The sequence below is a fragment of the Acomys minous genome (assembly GCF_964271855.1).
Source record: "Acomys minous genome assembly, chromosome: 13".
In the NCBI taxonomy this organism is placed as follows: domain Eukaryota; kingdom Metazoa; phylum Chordata; class Mammalia; order Rodentia; family Muridae; genus Acomys; species Acomys minous.
In genome coordinates this window covers 19873816-19890525 of record NC_140495.1, presented here as the reverse complement: position 1 = coordinate 19890525, position 16710 = coordinate 19873816, and the positions used below count along the sequence as shown (strand labels likewise).

The 16710-nt window shown below is 44.7% G+C and overlaps 1 protein-coding gene across 1 annotated transcript; it reads right to left on the bottom strand.

Annotated features, from left to right (window-relative positions):
• Positions 1-1617: 1617 nt before the first annotated feature.
• Positions 1618-13597, bottom strand: SRPRB (SRP receptor subunit beta). The gene is made up of 7 exons (XM_084754555.1): positions 13362-13597; positions 12742-12836; positions 10996-11073; positions 8852-8934; positions 4337-4473; positions 2832-2886; positions 1618-2115 (listed from the first exon to the last, which is right to left on the bottom strand). Exons 1-7 carry the CDS (start codon positions 13507-13509, stop codon positions 1902-1904), a joined length of 810 nt encoding a protein of 269 aa, XP_084610681.1. The 5' UTR covers positions 13510-13597; the 3' UTR covers positions 1618-1901.
• Between the last annotated feature and the right edge of the window lie 3113 nt (positions 13598-16710).

Here is a 16710-nt window from a genome sequence, read left to right as displayed (position 1 = left end):
AAAAAACAAAACAAACAAAAGTAGCACATTCTGGGTGAAACAATGTCAGCAGAACACCTTATGCTGGGAGGTGCTGGAGGCCTTGAGGAGCAGTGGCAGGGGTTCCCCAGCTGTTGTTTAATAAGAGCCAAGCCCCCTCCAGAAACTGTGAGGCACCTGGCAGTGAGAAGCTACCACTGCCATGGCTTGAAAGAACCAGAATAAAGTCTGGCCAATGGTTAGCCTCTCTTGGATCTGTGTGCATGCTCCATGAAGATTCCAGAAGTGGATTTATTCCAGGCCTTCTTTGATGCAACTGCCCCTTTACAGCTGGGTTTTACAGCAGCCCATAGCAAAGCCAGGGCCTCATACATTCTAGGCAAGCATTCTACCAACCTAGTTTGCAGCCCTGCCCAGCTTACCTTTTGGTCAAAACCATCATCTGGCTATCCTTGCTCTCCATCCTCATCACTTTTTTGATGTACTGACTCTCCCACAAAGTAAAATCACCATTACCCAGAAAAGAGGGAGGTCAGTGAACACATTCTCTTTAACTCAAACATCCACTTTTTAAAAAAGCATCTTCTGTGATGTGAATGCCATTCATCACGTTCTTCCCGTCTGGACTTGACTAATATGAACAGCAGTGTCCAAAGGGCAGTAAGACTCCTAGCAGCAGTACTGCCTTCTAGTGAGAAGAGACGGGGTCATCTCATGACATCCACTTTGTGGTGTATTTGTCTCGTACACCATAAGCAAGACCAATAAATGTTTTAGGCGTGGGGAGCCCTGAGTACTTATGATAGGAGTAGTGGTCTCGGACTATACTGTCAGGCCAAGTAACTCAGGGGAGGCAGAGTCAGGCTGGCGGTCCCTCAAGGCCACCCCAGACACTATACCTCTTGAGTCATGGCTCTCAGATGGTGTCTCTGAGCGGGTGAAGAGATGAAGAGTCTGTTTGTATACATGCTGCAATCTGTAGGCGTGGAAACCTAGAGTTGGGCTTGAATCCTAGCTCAGGTTCTCATTGATAGTCATTATTTGACTTAATCCTTTCAATAGGTAGTTATTTATCAAGATACCAGTCATTTGTAAAAGCAACAAAAACACAAATGTTTAAGGTAGCATTACTTTGAAAAGGCAACTTTTTTTAAAAGCATGAATGAACGTGTACTTAAAAAAAATACAGTGGACTTTTTCAGTTTGCATTGTGACACAGCATTCTGGCTGAGGTGACCCTACAGGAGCTGATCAAGCAGCAAAGGAGATAGCCTGGGGCCTCACGCACCCCGAGGCAGCAGTGTGCTGTCTCCCCAGGAGAGCCTCCCGAACACACTTAACCATGAGTGCATTTGGCTCTTCTGTCTGTCATGTGAGGGTGACTCTGAGGGTTCCAGTGGCATGTGAACCTGGAGTGGAGTGGAGACAGGTCACTGAGCCCATGACGAACACACTGTCAGCTGTGTCCTGTGGTTCTGAAGCTGTCTTCACTGTAACTGCCTTAGCAGCTGAGACTTCACTAAGAACTGACAATGCATTATGCTAAAACACCAGGGGCAACTGGAAATTAACTGGTTCCATCAACGGGCAGGTCTGATTCCAGGAAAAGGGAGCAGTGCAAAGGCAGGAGACAAGAACTTTTCAGATGATAAGCCTATTTGCATGGTGATGCCCTCTCTGCCATATCCCACACTAAAGCAATGCTACACCCAACAAAGGACGAATACAAGAATTAAAGAAAAAGGACTAGCTGAGAAGGGAGCTGAGGGAGCGGCAACGCTCAAGGTGTAACTGTTTCCAGGAACAAGGAGATGCTGCCACCAGTTCTTTTGCCAGCTCCTCTTTATCAGCTTCACACTACAGTCCTTTCCCAAACTGTCAGTCAGTCACAAATGACCAAGGTTTGTGGCCAGAGCTGCCCCTCAGGCGATCTTAGCCAGCCACTTCTCCAAGTCCTGGATGTCAGCAGAGCCAGCATCCCCTCGCCCACCCTTGGCACTACACTCCAGGAACTCCACTTTGAGGGGCAACTGGGAGAATTCAAACTCTTTGCCTTTCTTTCCCAACTGAGCAGGCGCAGTGCTGGAACTGTCCAGTGTGCTGGGAGCAGCAGAGCGGGTGACTCGCAAGGTGTTGCTGTGGAGCAAAGAGACAAGTCAGAAGCAACAAAGCAACAAAATCCTAATAGTTCCAAAATCTGTCAGCACCCATTAAAGGCTGATAGATAATAAACACCAACACGCTATTGGCATTGCTGGCTTCTCCTTTGCATCCATGGATAGGCAGGGGAGATAGGTCCAACCTGTGTGTTAGCTAGACATCAGCGGGTTAGACCCAGGTCACGCCACCACACACACGCCACCACCCAACCCCCCGCCCCTAGACAGGGTTTCTCTGTGTAGCCTTCGCTGTCCTGGACTCAATTAGTAAACCAGGCTGGCCTGGAACTCACAGAGATCCACCTGCCTCTGCCTCCTGGAATGCTGGGATTAAAGGCATGCACCACCATGCCAAGCTTGTACATGACCTTTTAATATTGTTTTACATGCCTTGCTATGTGAATAAATACCTTCATTCACTGAAATAAAACTTTTCTAAACTTAGGGCTTTTAAGTCTCTAAAACCTTCCAACTGTAAGAGAACTGATGAAGATAAAATGAGCTAATGGTTTCAGTATGTCATGAAATTTTAAAATAGCTATACACATCCCATTAGTGTTTTTTATAATTCTATTATAAATTCTATTATAATTCTATTACAGTCTATTACTTAGCATGCATATTCCATACTAACCCTGACTAGAACTGATAATCAACTGATTCACACATTACCAGAAGCACATGCACACTTACAGTTCCTTTTCAAGCTGCTGCTGAATTAACTTTGCTGATTTTGCCATTGCAATATCTGTGAAAAAATGAGAGCATTATTCTAGTTTAAACTGGAATGCGTCTTCTCTCTGGACTTCTAGCACAGAAAGAAAATCCCTATTTTTATCAGTAAGTACACACACACACAAACACACTCTTTGGTTTGTTTGTTTGTTTTCTGAGACAGGGTTTCTCTGTGTATCCTTGACTGTCCTGGACTCGTTTTTGTAGACCAAGCTGGCCTCGAACTAACAGTGATCCACCTGCCTCTGCTTCCCAAATGCTGGGATTAAAGGTATGTGCCATCACTGCCCGGCCACACATGTTCCTTTGTTAAAGTACTTTTTATCACTATTTCTTTGTCAAAGTAAATGCTGTACTTGATTGTTCTTGAAAAATGATTTAAAGCATTAAATGCAATAAAACATATTATTTTTGTGCTAATGACCCTAAAACTAATTAGGTTTAAGTTTTCCAATGCCTTACAAGCCTTTCAGTACTTACACTTGTCCAGTCATTTAAAGAAAGAAATTTACCAGTATCACGGCTGACATTTGATGATAACTTTCAACTCAACACCACCATATGGACTGGTTAAAGTGAACCTTACCCAGGAGGGCACAAAGCCCAGGCCAAATCAGTACAAAGTATGAGAAAGAGGCAAGAGCTGGGGCTGCAGAGATGGCTTAGTGGTAAGAGCACTGGCTGCTCTTCCAGAGTACCGGGTTCAAGTTCCAGCAGCACCCACATGGAGGCTCACAACTGCTTGATACTCTGCTCCTAGCAGATCCAACGCCCGCCTCTAATCTTCTCAGCACTAGGTGTGGATGATGCTCACAGACATACATGCAACAAAACACCCACATACATAGAAATACTTTTTAAAATGATGCTAAGAGCTGCGCCTCTCATTGGCTATTAGGATTGTTAAAAATCACTTGTGAAAAATGCTCCAGGCTCCTAAGAAAAATGTAGAGATGAAAGAGTTCCAAAAGACTGGGTCTTCTATGTCACTTGATCGGTCACAGAGCTGAAGCCCAGCCAGCCAGAGTGTGATCACCAGGGTAAAGGGCTGCAATTTCCTCTGGTGGAACCTGCTCAGTGGCAAAGCCTGTTTAGAAGGAGAGGCCCCAACGACCCCTCCAGAACTGACAATACAAAGCCTCACAAACTAACATTTTGTACAGCAAAATAATTTATGATCTTTAAAATAAAAGCACTGTATCATGAAAAAGGCTACAAAAACACAGCCCCTCTGCTACTAGTCCTTTCAACAGCTTGGTAAAAAAAAAAAAAAAACAAAAAACAAAAAACTGGGAAAGTAACAGAAACAGATTTTAAGATTTACTCCCTTAATTAAGGCTTAATTACAGCTCCCTGCAAACACCCCTACCCCACCCCCTATGCTCAACAATAACACTTGCAGGTAGCTGAACTCATTCTCAGTAGCAATCCCAGAACAACCCACCGCCATGGCCAGGACGCACCTTGCTTATTGCAGGCAATTAAGAAGGACGGTGAGTTCTTCAGAGCTATGCTGTCGATGAGGACCTGGTACAGAAACTCGGCCACGTCTTTCACCTCACGTTGGAACGATGCGCTATCCACCACGAATACTACAGCCCTGCAGGGACAGTTAAAGGACAGAGGCTCGTGAGCACACAACAGCAAGCAGGAGCCACAAAACAGGATCCCAGATGTCTCCACTCGGCCCTCCACCTTCACCCGCACATGTGCACACACACCCTTGATTTAATACCAACAAAAAAGCTGAGAAGAAGCTAAAAGGACACAAGAAGTGATGTCTACTCCCAAGGGCCAGGAAATCATCCTATCTGGTGGACACCACCAGGGCAGAATGTGCCCACAACGGGATAAGAGCAAAGAAGGAGAAAGCTGAGTAAGACCAACAGGAAAACTAAAGGAAGTCAGAAAGCTTAGCAGACCAAACAAACAAACAAACAAACAAAAACTGGGCACAGACTGCTGGGGAAAGGGAGTATGCTGAAGGTACAAATAAATAAAACACACCTCAAAATAAGCACATGTGGAGGGGTGAGTGTGGGGAAGTAGGTCAGCAAAGGGTGTGAGGCACTGACCTATGAAGCTTGTGCCTTCCTGTCCTACAAAGAGTATCGGTGCCTAAGTGGAAGACAGAGCACTCTTAGGAGGGCAACTCAAGACCTGTAACTACCTGGGGCCTGAGCTCAGACAACAGCAATGCCAATCATCTGGACCAGAGGTAATGCATGGAGCTACAGACAGCAGGTCCTAGGGGCCAGGGAGGAGAGATGGCACTGGCTTACAGGCCTGGACCACTGCACCAAACACCTTGCACAAAGCCACCAACTCAAAGGCAGTCTAATGGAGGCTGTGATTAGAAAATAATTTCCTGGTCTCCAATGCCTCCCAGCTATGGGGCATAAGTGAACACTCATGCCCCTGGAATAAGAGCCCTAATAAAAATTGGGTTGGATTCATCAAACCCCTATGGTGCCAAGAGATGCAAATAACTATCTGGAGTCTACCGTTCATGTCCTAAAGTAACAAAGACCAACCTCATCAATGACTCCCACTCTCTTGAAGGAGGGGTTCTGAATCAAAACATAGATGGAAATATGTAATTACAAGAGACTAACCAGCACCCCCCCAACTGGAGTTTAGAGTGGTCTACAAAGCACATGTTTATGAGCTGGATACGTAGCCCAGTGCTTGCATAGTAGTCACAAAGCCTGATGTCCATCCCAGCCAGCATAAAACCAAGCAAAGTGAATGCCTGCAACCCTAGCACTGAGGAGGCAGAAGCAGGAGATCAAAATCTCAAGGTCATCTTTGGCTAAACAGTAAGTTCAAGGCCAGCCTGAGTTACGTAAGATTCTGCCTCAAAACAACAACAACAAAAAACAAAACAAAACAAAAAAACCCAACCAAACAAAAAAAAAGTCGTAACAAAACATATGCTAAAATTATTTCGGAGGGCCAGGCATGGTGGCACACGCCTTTAATCCCAGCACTCGAGAGGCAGAGGCAGGTGGATTGCTGTGAGTTCAAGGCCAGCCTGGTTACAAAGTGAGTCCAGGACAGCCAACAGAGAGACCCTGTCTTAAAAATAAAAAATAAAAAAATAAAATAAAATAAAATAAAAACTCACTCTGTAGACCAGGCTGTCTTCAAACAGAGATCCACCTGCCTCTGCCTCCCAAGTGCTGGGATTAAAGGCGTGCACCACCACGCCCAGGTAGTCTATAGTCTATGATTTTTGAGGAAAATCAAAACAGACCGTTTATGAAAAGGAAACAGGTACTGATTGGATGCTGTTGTTTACTGTTTAAATGGGGCAGGAATTCACAGAAAGTAAAAGTAATATACTCTTTTTTTTTTTTTTTTAAAGTAATATACTCTTAAGTCAGTAGGTGGGAAACAAATCTTAGGCCAGAAGGTAGAATTTTGTAAAATGTCACATTGGGGCTCCAGATAAGAGCACTGTTGCTCTTGCAGGGGACCTAGGTTAGTTCCCAGCACTCCCAACAGGCAGCTCTCTACTGCTTGTAACTCCAGTACAGGGGCTACAGCATCGTGGTCTGGCCCTTCAGGCACCTGTACCTGCATGGTGCACAGACATACACACAGGCACTGGCACATACACACAAATTTATGAAAGAAATCTTTAAAAGAAAAATGTTATATACCATAGCAAAAGTGTTTTCAGCTTAACTTTGTACTAATGACTGGTCTCTGTGAACTTAATTTATCTTTATATGTTGAATAGTCTATTTATCCAAAGTACTTGAAAACTGAGTATTATACGGCAAACTAAAATATTTGCAATTGACAATAGAAAAAGGGAAAAAAGCTGGTTTTGACAGTTTCACTATATAGTCAGGCAGGTCTCTAAGTTGCCATGCCCCTGCCTCAGACTCTTAAGTAGTGTGTGCCACAGTGACCAATGAAAGGGAAAAGAACACCCAATTATGGCCAAATTTAGCAGTTTTAGGTATGTCTCAATTGTCTGAAGAACAAAAAAATCACATCCTCATCTATGACAGATTGCTCATCACCATCTTCTTTCAGCAAAAAGAGATGACAAAATCTAAGTCTAGACATAATTAACAAAAGGAAGCTAGGATGCCATCAATCAAAAGAAACATTAATACCTCAGGCACAGTACTGCCAACTAAACTATCACAACATCATCTCCAACAAGCTTTCCAAATTCAGTTATCAAAATATGTCTTCACATCATTGAAATGTATCATACAAATCTACCTCATTAGTTTTAGATAGCAAACATGAAGAAAGCATTTGCACTTTCTTCATTTGTTCTAGAGCATACAAATGTTTGGAAAGAATTTAAGAATAAATGACACAAAGCCTTCCACTGAAAGTAGTTCTTTCTTGAGGAGCCAATCTACTATAACTGAAGAATAGACATGCTGGGCTGCAGCGGGGCTGCTCTGCTGCCTCTAGCTCTTGGCTGGGTTACTCAGGGGAGATAATAAGGAAGGTCTCTATACCGTGGTTCCTACAGAGTAGATGCTCCAAACAAACCAGTGGAAAAACACCCAGCAACCAGTAGGCTGCAAAGCTGCTTGCGAGAGCAACCAGTACTGTAGGAGGAGGAGAACTCATCACTGCACGTGGTACCAACGATGGCACTCTACACTGCTGATCCGCAGCTCAGCCTCTGCTGCAGGAATGGCCGGGGCTTGAGACCTGCACTTCCAGTGCTTTACAGGCCTCAGCCAGGCCTCTCTGGCTGGCCTTTTTGAGGATACTAGCTGTGTGCTATCCATGCAAACAAGTACCAGGTATGCTGAAAATCTCCAGCTAGCATGCCTCTGCACATCCGGATATGCTTAAGAATTTATGATGAGCTGGGCAGTGGTGGTGCACATCTGCAATCCCAGCACTCAGAAGGCACAGGCAGGCGGGTCTCTGTGAGTTCAAGGCCAACCTGTCTACAAAGAATCCAGGACAGCTAAGACTACACAGAGAAACCCTGTCTCAAAACCAAAAAAGAATCTATAAGGAGAGCCGGGGCATACCTCTAATCCCAGCACTTACAGCAGCAACAGGCAGATCTCTGAGTTGGAGGCTAGCATGATCTACAGAGAGAGTTCCAGGACAGCCAAGGCTACAGGAACACTGATCCCCAAAGAATCTAAAGCAAAGCAGAACATAAAACCCTCATCCGTTACCAGGAATTCTGAATGTCGCATTAGTCCCCCTATGGGGACTAGGTATGATTCTGAGAGGAAAAGGAGGGGCAGAAGTCAGTGCTCTGCATTTTCATTTGTCTGTGATTTCTAATACAGACGTGGGATGGAAAGCCCAATAGAGCCAAAACCTTTCAGTGTTCAAGTCCCAGCAACTCAACTTCAAGACAATTACAAACAGACCTCTTAAATGTTTGAACAATGCTAGCATTTGTAGCATTTTTTTAAAAGATTTATTTATTTATTATTATTACATACACATATACAGTGCTCTGCCTACATATACACCTTCATGCCAGAAGAGGGCACCAGATCTCATTCCAAATGACTGTGAGCCACCATGTGGTTGCTGGGGATTGAACTCATTACCACTGGTAGAGCAGTCAGTGCTCTTAACCTCTCTGAGCCATCTCTCCAGCCTCCATTTTTAGCATTTCTATGCTTAAAAAATATGAAAGGGAATTTCTTATTGATGACAAAAAAAAGTAGAGGAAAGAAAGGAAGGAAGGAAGGGAGAGAGAGAGAAAAAGAGAAAGAAAAAAGAAAAGGAAGGAAGGAAGGAAAGAAAGAAAGAAAAAAAAGAAAGAAAAGAAAAGAAGGAAAGAAGAGACTTGCTAGGTGTGGTGACACACACCTGTAATCCCGGCACTTGGGGGGATGATCACAAATTCAAGGTCATCCTCAGTTGGCTTCCTAGTGTCACAATCTGAACAGAGGAAGCAGTATGCGTGGATGCCATCCATAGCACGGACTTGAGCAAACCATGCCACTTCCTCCCTAACTTACCTGGCTGAAGACTTGAAGCGCTCTAAGAACTGAAGCCTCAAACTCTCGTGCCCAGGGAGGTCAATCAAGGTCAGGCTATTGCCCTGAGGACAGAGGAGTGACATCAGATCAGCAACTGGTCTGGTTCCAGGTTCACAAGGTAAATCTTCACCATCAGACCCTGAGTAGCCCCTGGTGCTGGGATAAGAGTTAAGCAAATACTGACTGCGGGGGGGGGGGGGGGGGGAGCAGCGGTGGGAGAGATGTCTGTGGCACACTTCCTTAGCAAATACTGGTGAGCAACAGAGTACTTGCCTAGTGTGCATGAGGCACAGAAAAAAAAAAAACTACAAATATAGCAGCTGGAGAAGATAGGTCAGAAGACTGGTAAAAAGTTTTGAGTTTTATTCCCAAAACCTGTATTAAAAACACACACAAAGTAAGTAAACCAATGGCCAAAGCTCTGGCAATGAAACAGTAGGCATGGTTCCTGACATAACATGAATTATGAGAGAATAATGCAATGTAAAATTACATAACATGCCTAAAATTACAATGTTAATAAATGATAAGAGAATACATTACTGCCTGGAGGAATCACAGAAGCATGGTCTATCCGAGGCTTAGGGAATACAGCAATATGAGTATAAGCAGGCCACATGAAAACTGGTAAATATTCACAAGTAATGTAAAGTTATAGTACCTATTGCAATTAATAGGATTCTCAATCTTCACAATGAAACACCCATAATATTGACTTTTGATATTTATATATTACATACACCACTGACTTGTTCCAACTCTGTCAATATTTTGTTCCAATTCCTGGTCGCCTACTGAGCAAACTCACTATAACTCTAATAGGTGTTAGCCACCATCACAGGACCTCATCACTGAACGCATGCTACTGTGGACAGCAATGACAAGACTGTCACGTGTGGTCTGCTACATGTATCAGAGCCAGCCATCACTTCTCACTCTGACCTCATCCTCAACCAACTATGGCCATGGTGTCTGCAGAGGGAAGTCATTACCGCGTACAGACCGGACACAACAATGAACCCTCTGGATTCATTATGCCCTTTTGGGTAGCCTACCCAGACCATCATCAACAAGTTGTCTGCTAGCTTTGCTGCTCTGCATGCTGGGAAGAGCCCATGCTGGGGCCCTGCTGTGGTTCTGAGGCAGCACTAGCACTGGACCACAGTGTGAGCGATCTAGAAGGCATGACTGGGTACATGACTGCTTAGACTAGAGCAGAACGTCAAGGAGTGAGACAGGAAACAGCAAGGAGGAATGGCGTTAATATGTCCGTCATAACAATGCTCATAAAAGCAAAAGATCGTGACGGCGATACATATTAACAATGCTCCGATTAAATAATTCTAGCTAGGGGACAGCTTCTAAAGAAGAGTCTGTGTAGTAGAGACAGAAAACTACTTTTAAGCAAACGATTATCCTATGTCTACATATTGCCTACTTATAAAAGAAAAAGATCCAATGCCCTCTGACACGCATAGCAATGTTGGACAGACAGAACCTAGAAAGAATAAAATGTGATGTAACCCTATACATAAGTTACAAAGACAGGTGGGTAAGACTAAATCTGCTACTGAGACTGTGAGGGCAGATTTGTTATACAGAATTATGTTCTTCATAAAAGCAAAACTACAAATGATACCTACATCTTCAGGCCACGTCACTCAAGACTGTCTTTCTTTGACATGCCATTGTCTTACTTAGCTTTGTCAACCTGATACAGCCTACAGCCATCTGAGAGGAGAAACCTCAAAAAAGGAAGAGCCTCCATCAGACTAGCCTGTGGGCATGTCTGTGGGGGTCTTTTTCTTGATTTCTAATTGGCAGAAGAGGCAGCCTGATGTGGGAGGTGCCATCTCTAGGCAGGTGGTCCAGGGCTATAAGGAAATCTAGGTGAGTAAAGCATTAGTGAGGCAGCAAGCAGCATTTATTTCTGCGCGGCTTCTGCAGCCAGGCTCCTGCCTTGATTTCCCTTTACGATGAGGACCTGGCAGTGCAAACCCGCTTAAACCTTCTCCTCCCCAAGTTGCTTCAGGCCAGAGTATGTTCTCACAGCAGTAGAAATGACCCGAGAACTCGCAGTAACGAAGAGTGTCAGAGTCTAGAACATTCCACAGGTAACTCACCCTGTTATTGTTGACTTTGTATGCAGCAGAACTGTCGGTAATAGAAGTCTGTGTGTCTCTGTAGTGGCCAGTTAACAACTGTAAAGAACCAAGATGGAAAAGACCAGAGTGAGGGCACTACAGTAACATCCAACCCAATTTAAAGAATAACACCTTAATTCCCTCTCACGTAAGGTCAAATGAATGAACGCTACTTGGAATAGCCGAAAAGGATCATACTGATTTATTTTTAACCTTAGAAAAACATAATTAATTACAAGCTTTATTTATCTTTTTTTTTTCAGCACTGCTGAACTAACCCAAACCTCAGGCCTGCTTCAAAAGCAACTCTACCACTAATTGACACCCTCAGCTGAACATTATTTTTCCAAATAATGGCAAATATAGTGACCTGCAAACACTTTAACCTTCAAAACCAACTCAAGGCCTCGGCAGATGGTTCAGCAGGATAAAACACTTGCTGTGCAACCCTGACAACCTGAGTTCAGACCCTCTAAACCCATATAAAAGCAGATCTAGTAGTGTACACATTCAGAACCCCAGTACACTTATGGGGAAATGGGAGGAGGACACAGGAGGATCTCCATAAATTCAGAGGAGCTAGCCTGACATAGAAATGAGAGAAGACCAACACCTGTGGTCCTCTGACCTCTGTACCAGGGCATATATGTACCAGCACTCACATGCGCACGCGCGCGTGCGCGCGCACACACACACACACACACACACACACACACACAATTTAAAAAATAATAATAAGTTACACCCTCTAAAGGAAAAGTGGAAATCTCCATAGTAAAACATGCTGTGTTAAAAAAAAAAAAATACTGGTTATGGCTGGGTGGTGGTGGCACACACCTTTAATCCCAGCACTTGGGCGGCAGAGGCGGGTAGGTCTCTGAGTTCGAGGCCAGCCTGATCTGCAGAGTGAACTCCAGGACAGCCAAGACTACATAGAGAAACCCTGCCTCAAAACAAAAATAGCAATACTGGCTACATAAAACTAAACATTAGTAAAAGGAAGCCTCACTAGCTATCTGTGAGGCCTCTCTACCTTAAATTGTCATGGGAGGACCGTTTTTGTCATGCTTTCATAATGCTGGGTTGCTTAGAACTGGCCATGATGGCGCTAATTTATGTCACAAGAATGGGCAAAGTTATTGGGCTTCCTTTATTCTTTTACTGATCGAAGAAAGTAATAAAGCAGGCTACACTTAAATTTATGTCTATAGCCTTTATATTTTGGCTAGCCCAAGCATCTTTTAGTGTGTGTGTGTGTGTGTGTGTGTGTGTGTGTGTGTGTGTTTGCGTTTGCACGTGCATGTCTTGGAGTGGTGACGCGTGTTACAGGTTTTCCTAGAGTCTTTCTGTATTCCCAGGTAAGTCACGAATTAACTCCCAGGGCCGAAGAGTCAGCTACATTGTTAAGAACACATACTGCTCTTGCAAGGGACCTGAGTTCAATTCCCAGCACCCACAGCACCCAGAGGCTCATAACTGCCTGTATGAGCTCCAGCGCCACAGAACCTGACACATCTGGCTTCTACAGGCACAGGCACTCATGTGCACATACCCACGCACGTACATATAATTTAAAAGGGAAAAATACACCTTACATTAGTTTTTAAAAACTTGTCCCAAACTTGCTGACATAGTTTCCTGTACCAACTAACCCGCAGGATGACAGGCATACTGAAATGTCACAATTCCTATTAAGTTTAACAGACGTGGAAGTCAAAGCATTACCCTAACAAACAGCAACGTTTTCCCAGAGTCACAGAGCCCAACGAAGAGAACAGCTCTCTGACTGCTCTTCCGGCTCCAGATGAACTTCCAGAACACTGCAGATAAGAGGAAAAACAGCCTTCATTTTCAAGGGCATTAACAGGCATTTACGACACAAAACGCGTTCATCTCGGACTACTTTCACTGTTCTGCCCACCCCATTAACTTGGAACTAACAAGAGCCCACTGCGTGCCAGACACTATCGACTGCCAACTTTTCCACGCCCATGCCCCTCATCCCAACCGTGCAGACTTCAAGTAGCCACAGCGCGATGAATTTGAGAACAACTGGTGGCTTGCTAAATTTGATTGGCCGCTTCCTACTCTACCTTAGTACCTTAGTGGCCCAGAGCCCAGCACACAGATACAAGCAGCTCAAAGTTAGTGTGAGCGATGGCGGCCGAAGCACCCTGCGATCAAGCGCACATGGGCGCCTCAGGTACTCCTGTCCCAAGAACCAGGTCACTTCGAAGTCCTCTTTCGACACTGCTGGGGTTTGGAGGGTGGGTGGCCTCCTCTGCCTGCAGCACCGAGCCTCAACCCCGCCACCCCGCCCTCGCCACGACGGCCGGCCGCCTCACCCAGCGTCAGCAGCACCGCGAGCAGCGCCACCGCCACGGACAGCAGGGTCGGATCACTCCGCTGCAGCTCTTGCCGCAAGGAGTCCAGATAAGGCTGAAAGGCGCCCCCGGCGCCATCCCCCACACGCTGGGTGTTCGCGGAAGCCATGGAGGAGGTGAGTGGTCTTCCTGGGCCGCCAAAGCGACGTGGCCCTAGACTCCGCGCCGCGGCGGGGCGCGGGGCATCATGGGAGTGGTAGTTCCTAAGGGGTATTCTCGCCTACTGGCCAAGGGGAGAGCCAAGTGCCTGATGGGAGTTGGAGGTTTTTGGTCTCTACAACACAGTTAACTAGACAGGGCATACCGTCTTGCCTTGGAATATGTATGTATTGACTCTGTCTTCTTTGTGGGTTTTTCTCCTTACATTTTAATTTTTATCTTTGGAAAATATCATACATGAATATGTGTTTTGGTCAAATCCACCGTTCTCCCATTTCTTTTCGACTTGGGCAAAATTAATGGCTGTAAAACTTCATTTGAGGATTTGCACTCTGCCTTCACATGAGATGGGGCTTATGATACATTTTACCGGAGAATAGTGTGGCAAGAGATATGACAGAAGGAGTCACAGTGAGGAATGGGAATCCACAAAGACACACAGAGTTCTTTTTGAGATGAAAAGTAGCTAGATATGGAACCAAATCTTGAAGGAGGTGTTAGCCTATGCCGACAGCTAAAGAAAAAAAGATGTGTCGAGGGCTGGAGAGATGGCTCAGTGGTTAAGAGCACCGTCTGCTCTTCCAAAGGTCCTGAGTTCAATTCCCAGAAACCACAGGTTGAGTCACAACAATCTATAAGGTCATCTAATGCCCTCTTCTGGCCTGCAGATGTACATGCAGGCAGAACACTGTATACATAGTAATAAATAATTTTTTTTTAAATGCATCGAAGAGAAACATGAGTAAAAGTGAATGACACATGGGAAAGTCCATAATCTTGGGCTCTGTATTGATATGCCCAGTATGGAAGACTTGATGGCTGCATTAAATTAAAACAAACAAACAAACAAAAAACCAATCAGGAAAACCAGTGCTCCAGAGGGTTTGGTGGTTGACAATAGGTTGCTCATTTCCACCTAAAAGAAGCAGGCCCCGCTCAACCAATTAGGCCATTTGAGGCCTGGGCTAGATGAGTTTTTCAAGTTTCTCAAGAGAACTTGTCTTGTTGTGCCCAGATCATGAGATTCCCCGCCCCCCAAAGACCACCAAAAGCAAAGAGTCTTTATGCCAGGATGCTGGGGTCCACCGCTCAAACAAAATGGTAGTGACCCCAAGGGGATCCAGAAAGGGGATTTTCTATTGTGGCTACATGACCTCGATTGAGATTGGTCAGTGCCCAAGGAGGCTACATGACTCTGGTCAGGAATTAGGGGCTCTTCAAATTAGTAGCTAAGCAACCTTATCTTCCTCAGGCCAGGTGTCCTGGCTGTCCCTGATTGGCTGACCATTTTCTTGTGGTATTTCCAGTACCTGCTGAGCTCATTTCTGAGGTGTGGAGGCTCAGGCCTGCTCCAAGCTAACAAGAAATGGAAGCCTGTCATGGAGTTGGCTAGACTTATTTAGCCAATTTATAAAAGATTTTCATGGGAATTCTTCTATTTAAGATTTCAGCAGGTAACCAAACACATTCAAAAATGTGTGATCTAATTTTTAAAACACCTCAGCTGGTCAGAGTGGCTATGCCTAGAAGGCCCGGTCTGCAGTCTCTGTCATGACGTACGTGCCATTGACTTAAATCATGTGTATGGTTTACAGTACAGATATGACTGGTTGATGACATGAGAAGCCAATGTCACTTAAAGACCAAACAACTTTATTACAGGTCCACATTGCCACACAAAATGCCAGCTCCCACGGCCACCAGGAAGGGAAGAAACGGGTCTCTTCCTTTCTCAACAGTGTGGCAGTGAGCAGCCAGGCAGAAACATTTTGATTGGGTAGGCAATGAAACAAAGATGTTAAGGTTTGTGTTTGGATGTTTCCCAACACAACTTAGACATGTCCTCAAAAAAAAAAAAAAGCAGACAAGTGAAATACGCAGATATTTGGGGCCCTCGTTTGGCTTTGTCATCACTAGATGTGGAGTCACTGGTTGTAAGCTATGCAAAGATTGATTAGACTGTTCACTAAATCAAAAGTGGCAGAGACTCTGCTGGAAAGATTTGGAGGAGTCAGACCTGGAGGGGTTTGTGTGCTATGCCAACGAACCTAGGGTTTATTCAGAGTGTAACAATAAGTTGAAAGTGATGTGGGTAATTGGCAGATCTATTGGAGGTGACCCACAAATATTGTCCTTTCTGACTATGAAAAAGTGTTATTTGAAGCCAACAATGCCAACAGAATACATAAATGTCATTTTCTCACTCAGCCTACTAGTTGAGTAAAGAATGTGGCTTTTCTCATAATAAAGAGTTGGTGGCCTGAGCTAGGGCAGGAAGTAAGGCAAGATGGAGGCGGGTGTAGGCAGAAGGAAGACAGGACAGAGCAGAGGCATAGGCGGTGAGAACCACATGGAGAGACGGAGTTCCAGAAAAGTCTGGCTAAGTTAATAGCTAGCCGAGAGACTTGCCTTAGCAAAAGGCCAACAGCTTTAAACTATCTAGATGTCTCCGAGTCTTAATTGGATCTCAAGCAGGATTCTCAAAAGCCTCCCCAAACAGATTGATGGAGAACTGTGACACACTAGAGAAATAAGACTGAGGCTGGGCGATCAGTGGGAGCCTCCTGTAGTATTTAGGCAAAAGATAACCAGAGTATAACACAGAATAAAGTGTGGAGTGGAGGGCACAAATTTCAGGGCTACTTAGATGTTAAAAGATATGGGTTGTAGATGGCCATGGTGGTGCATGCCTTTGATCCCAGCCCCTTGGGAGGAAAGGCAAGCGGATCTCTGAGTTTAGGGCCAGCCTGGTCTACAGATCAAGTTCCAAGATGGCCAAGGCTACACAGAGAAACCCTGTCTTGAAAACAAAAACAAAATGATATAGGTTGTAACGACTTAAAATATATAGATGAAGATATATAGTGACTCAAGTAGAGAAGAGTAATCATGCCTGCCTCCTAGAATATTAGTGTTGGGTGCCTACATCGTGTAGTGAATTAAGGACTTCAATAAAGGAAAGTGGGGCTGTGGACCCAATGAGAAAGGGAAGCTAGAATGAACATTTGCCTGTCTATGTCATGTTTTAGGTGCTTCTGAAAAATCTGAAAGCTGCTGTAAGCAGAAGGTGGAGTGAAGGCATATAAGGTGCCACAAATATGCACTTGGTTTTCACTTGGGGATGGGCAATCAATTGGGTTTCTTTGGGAGC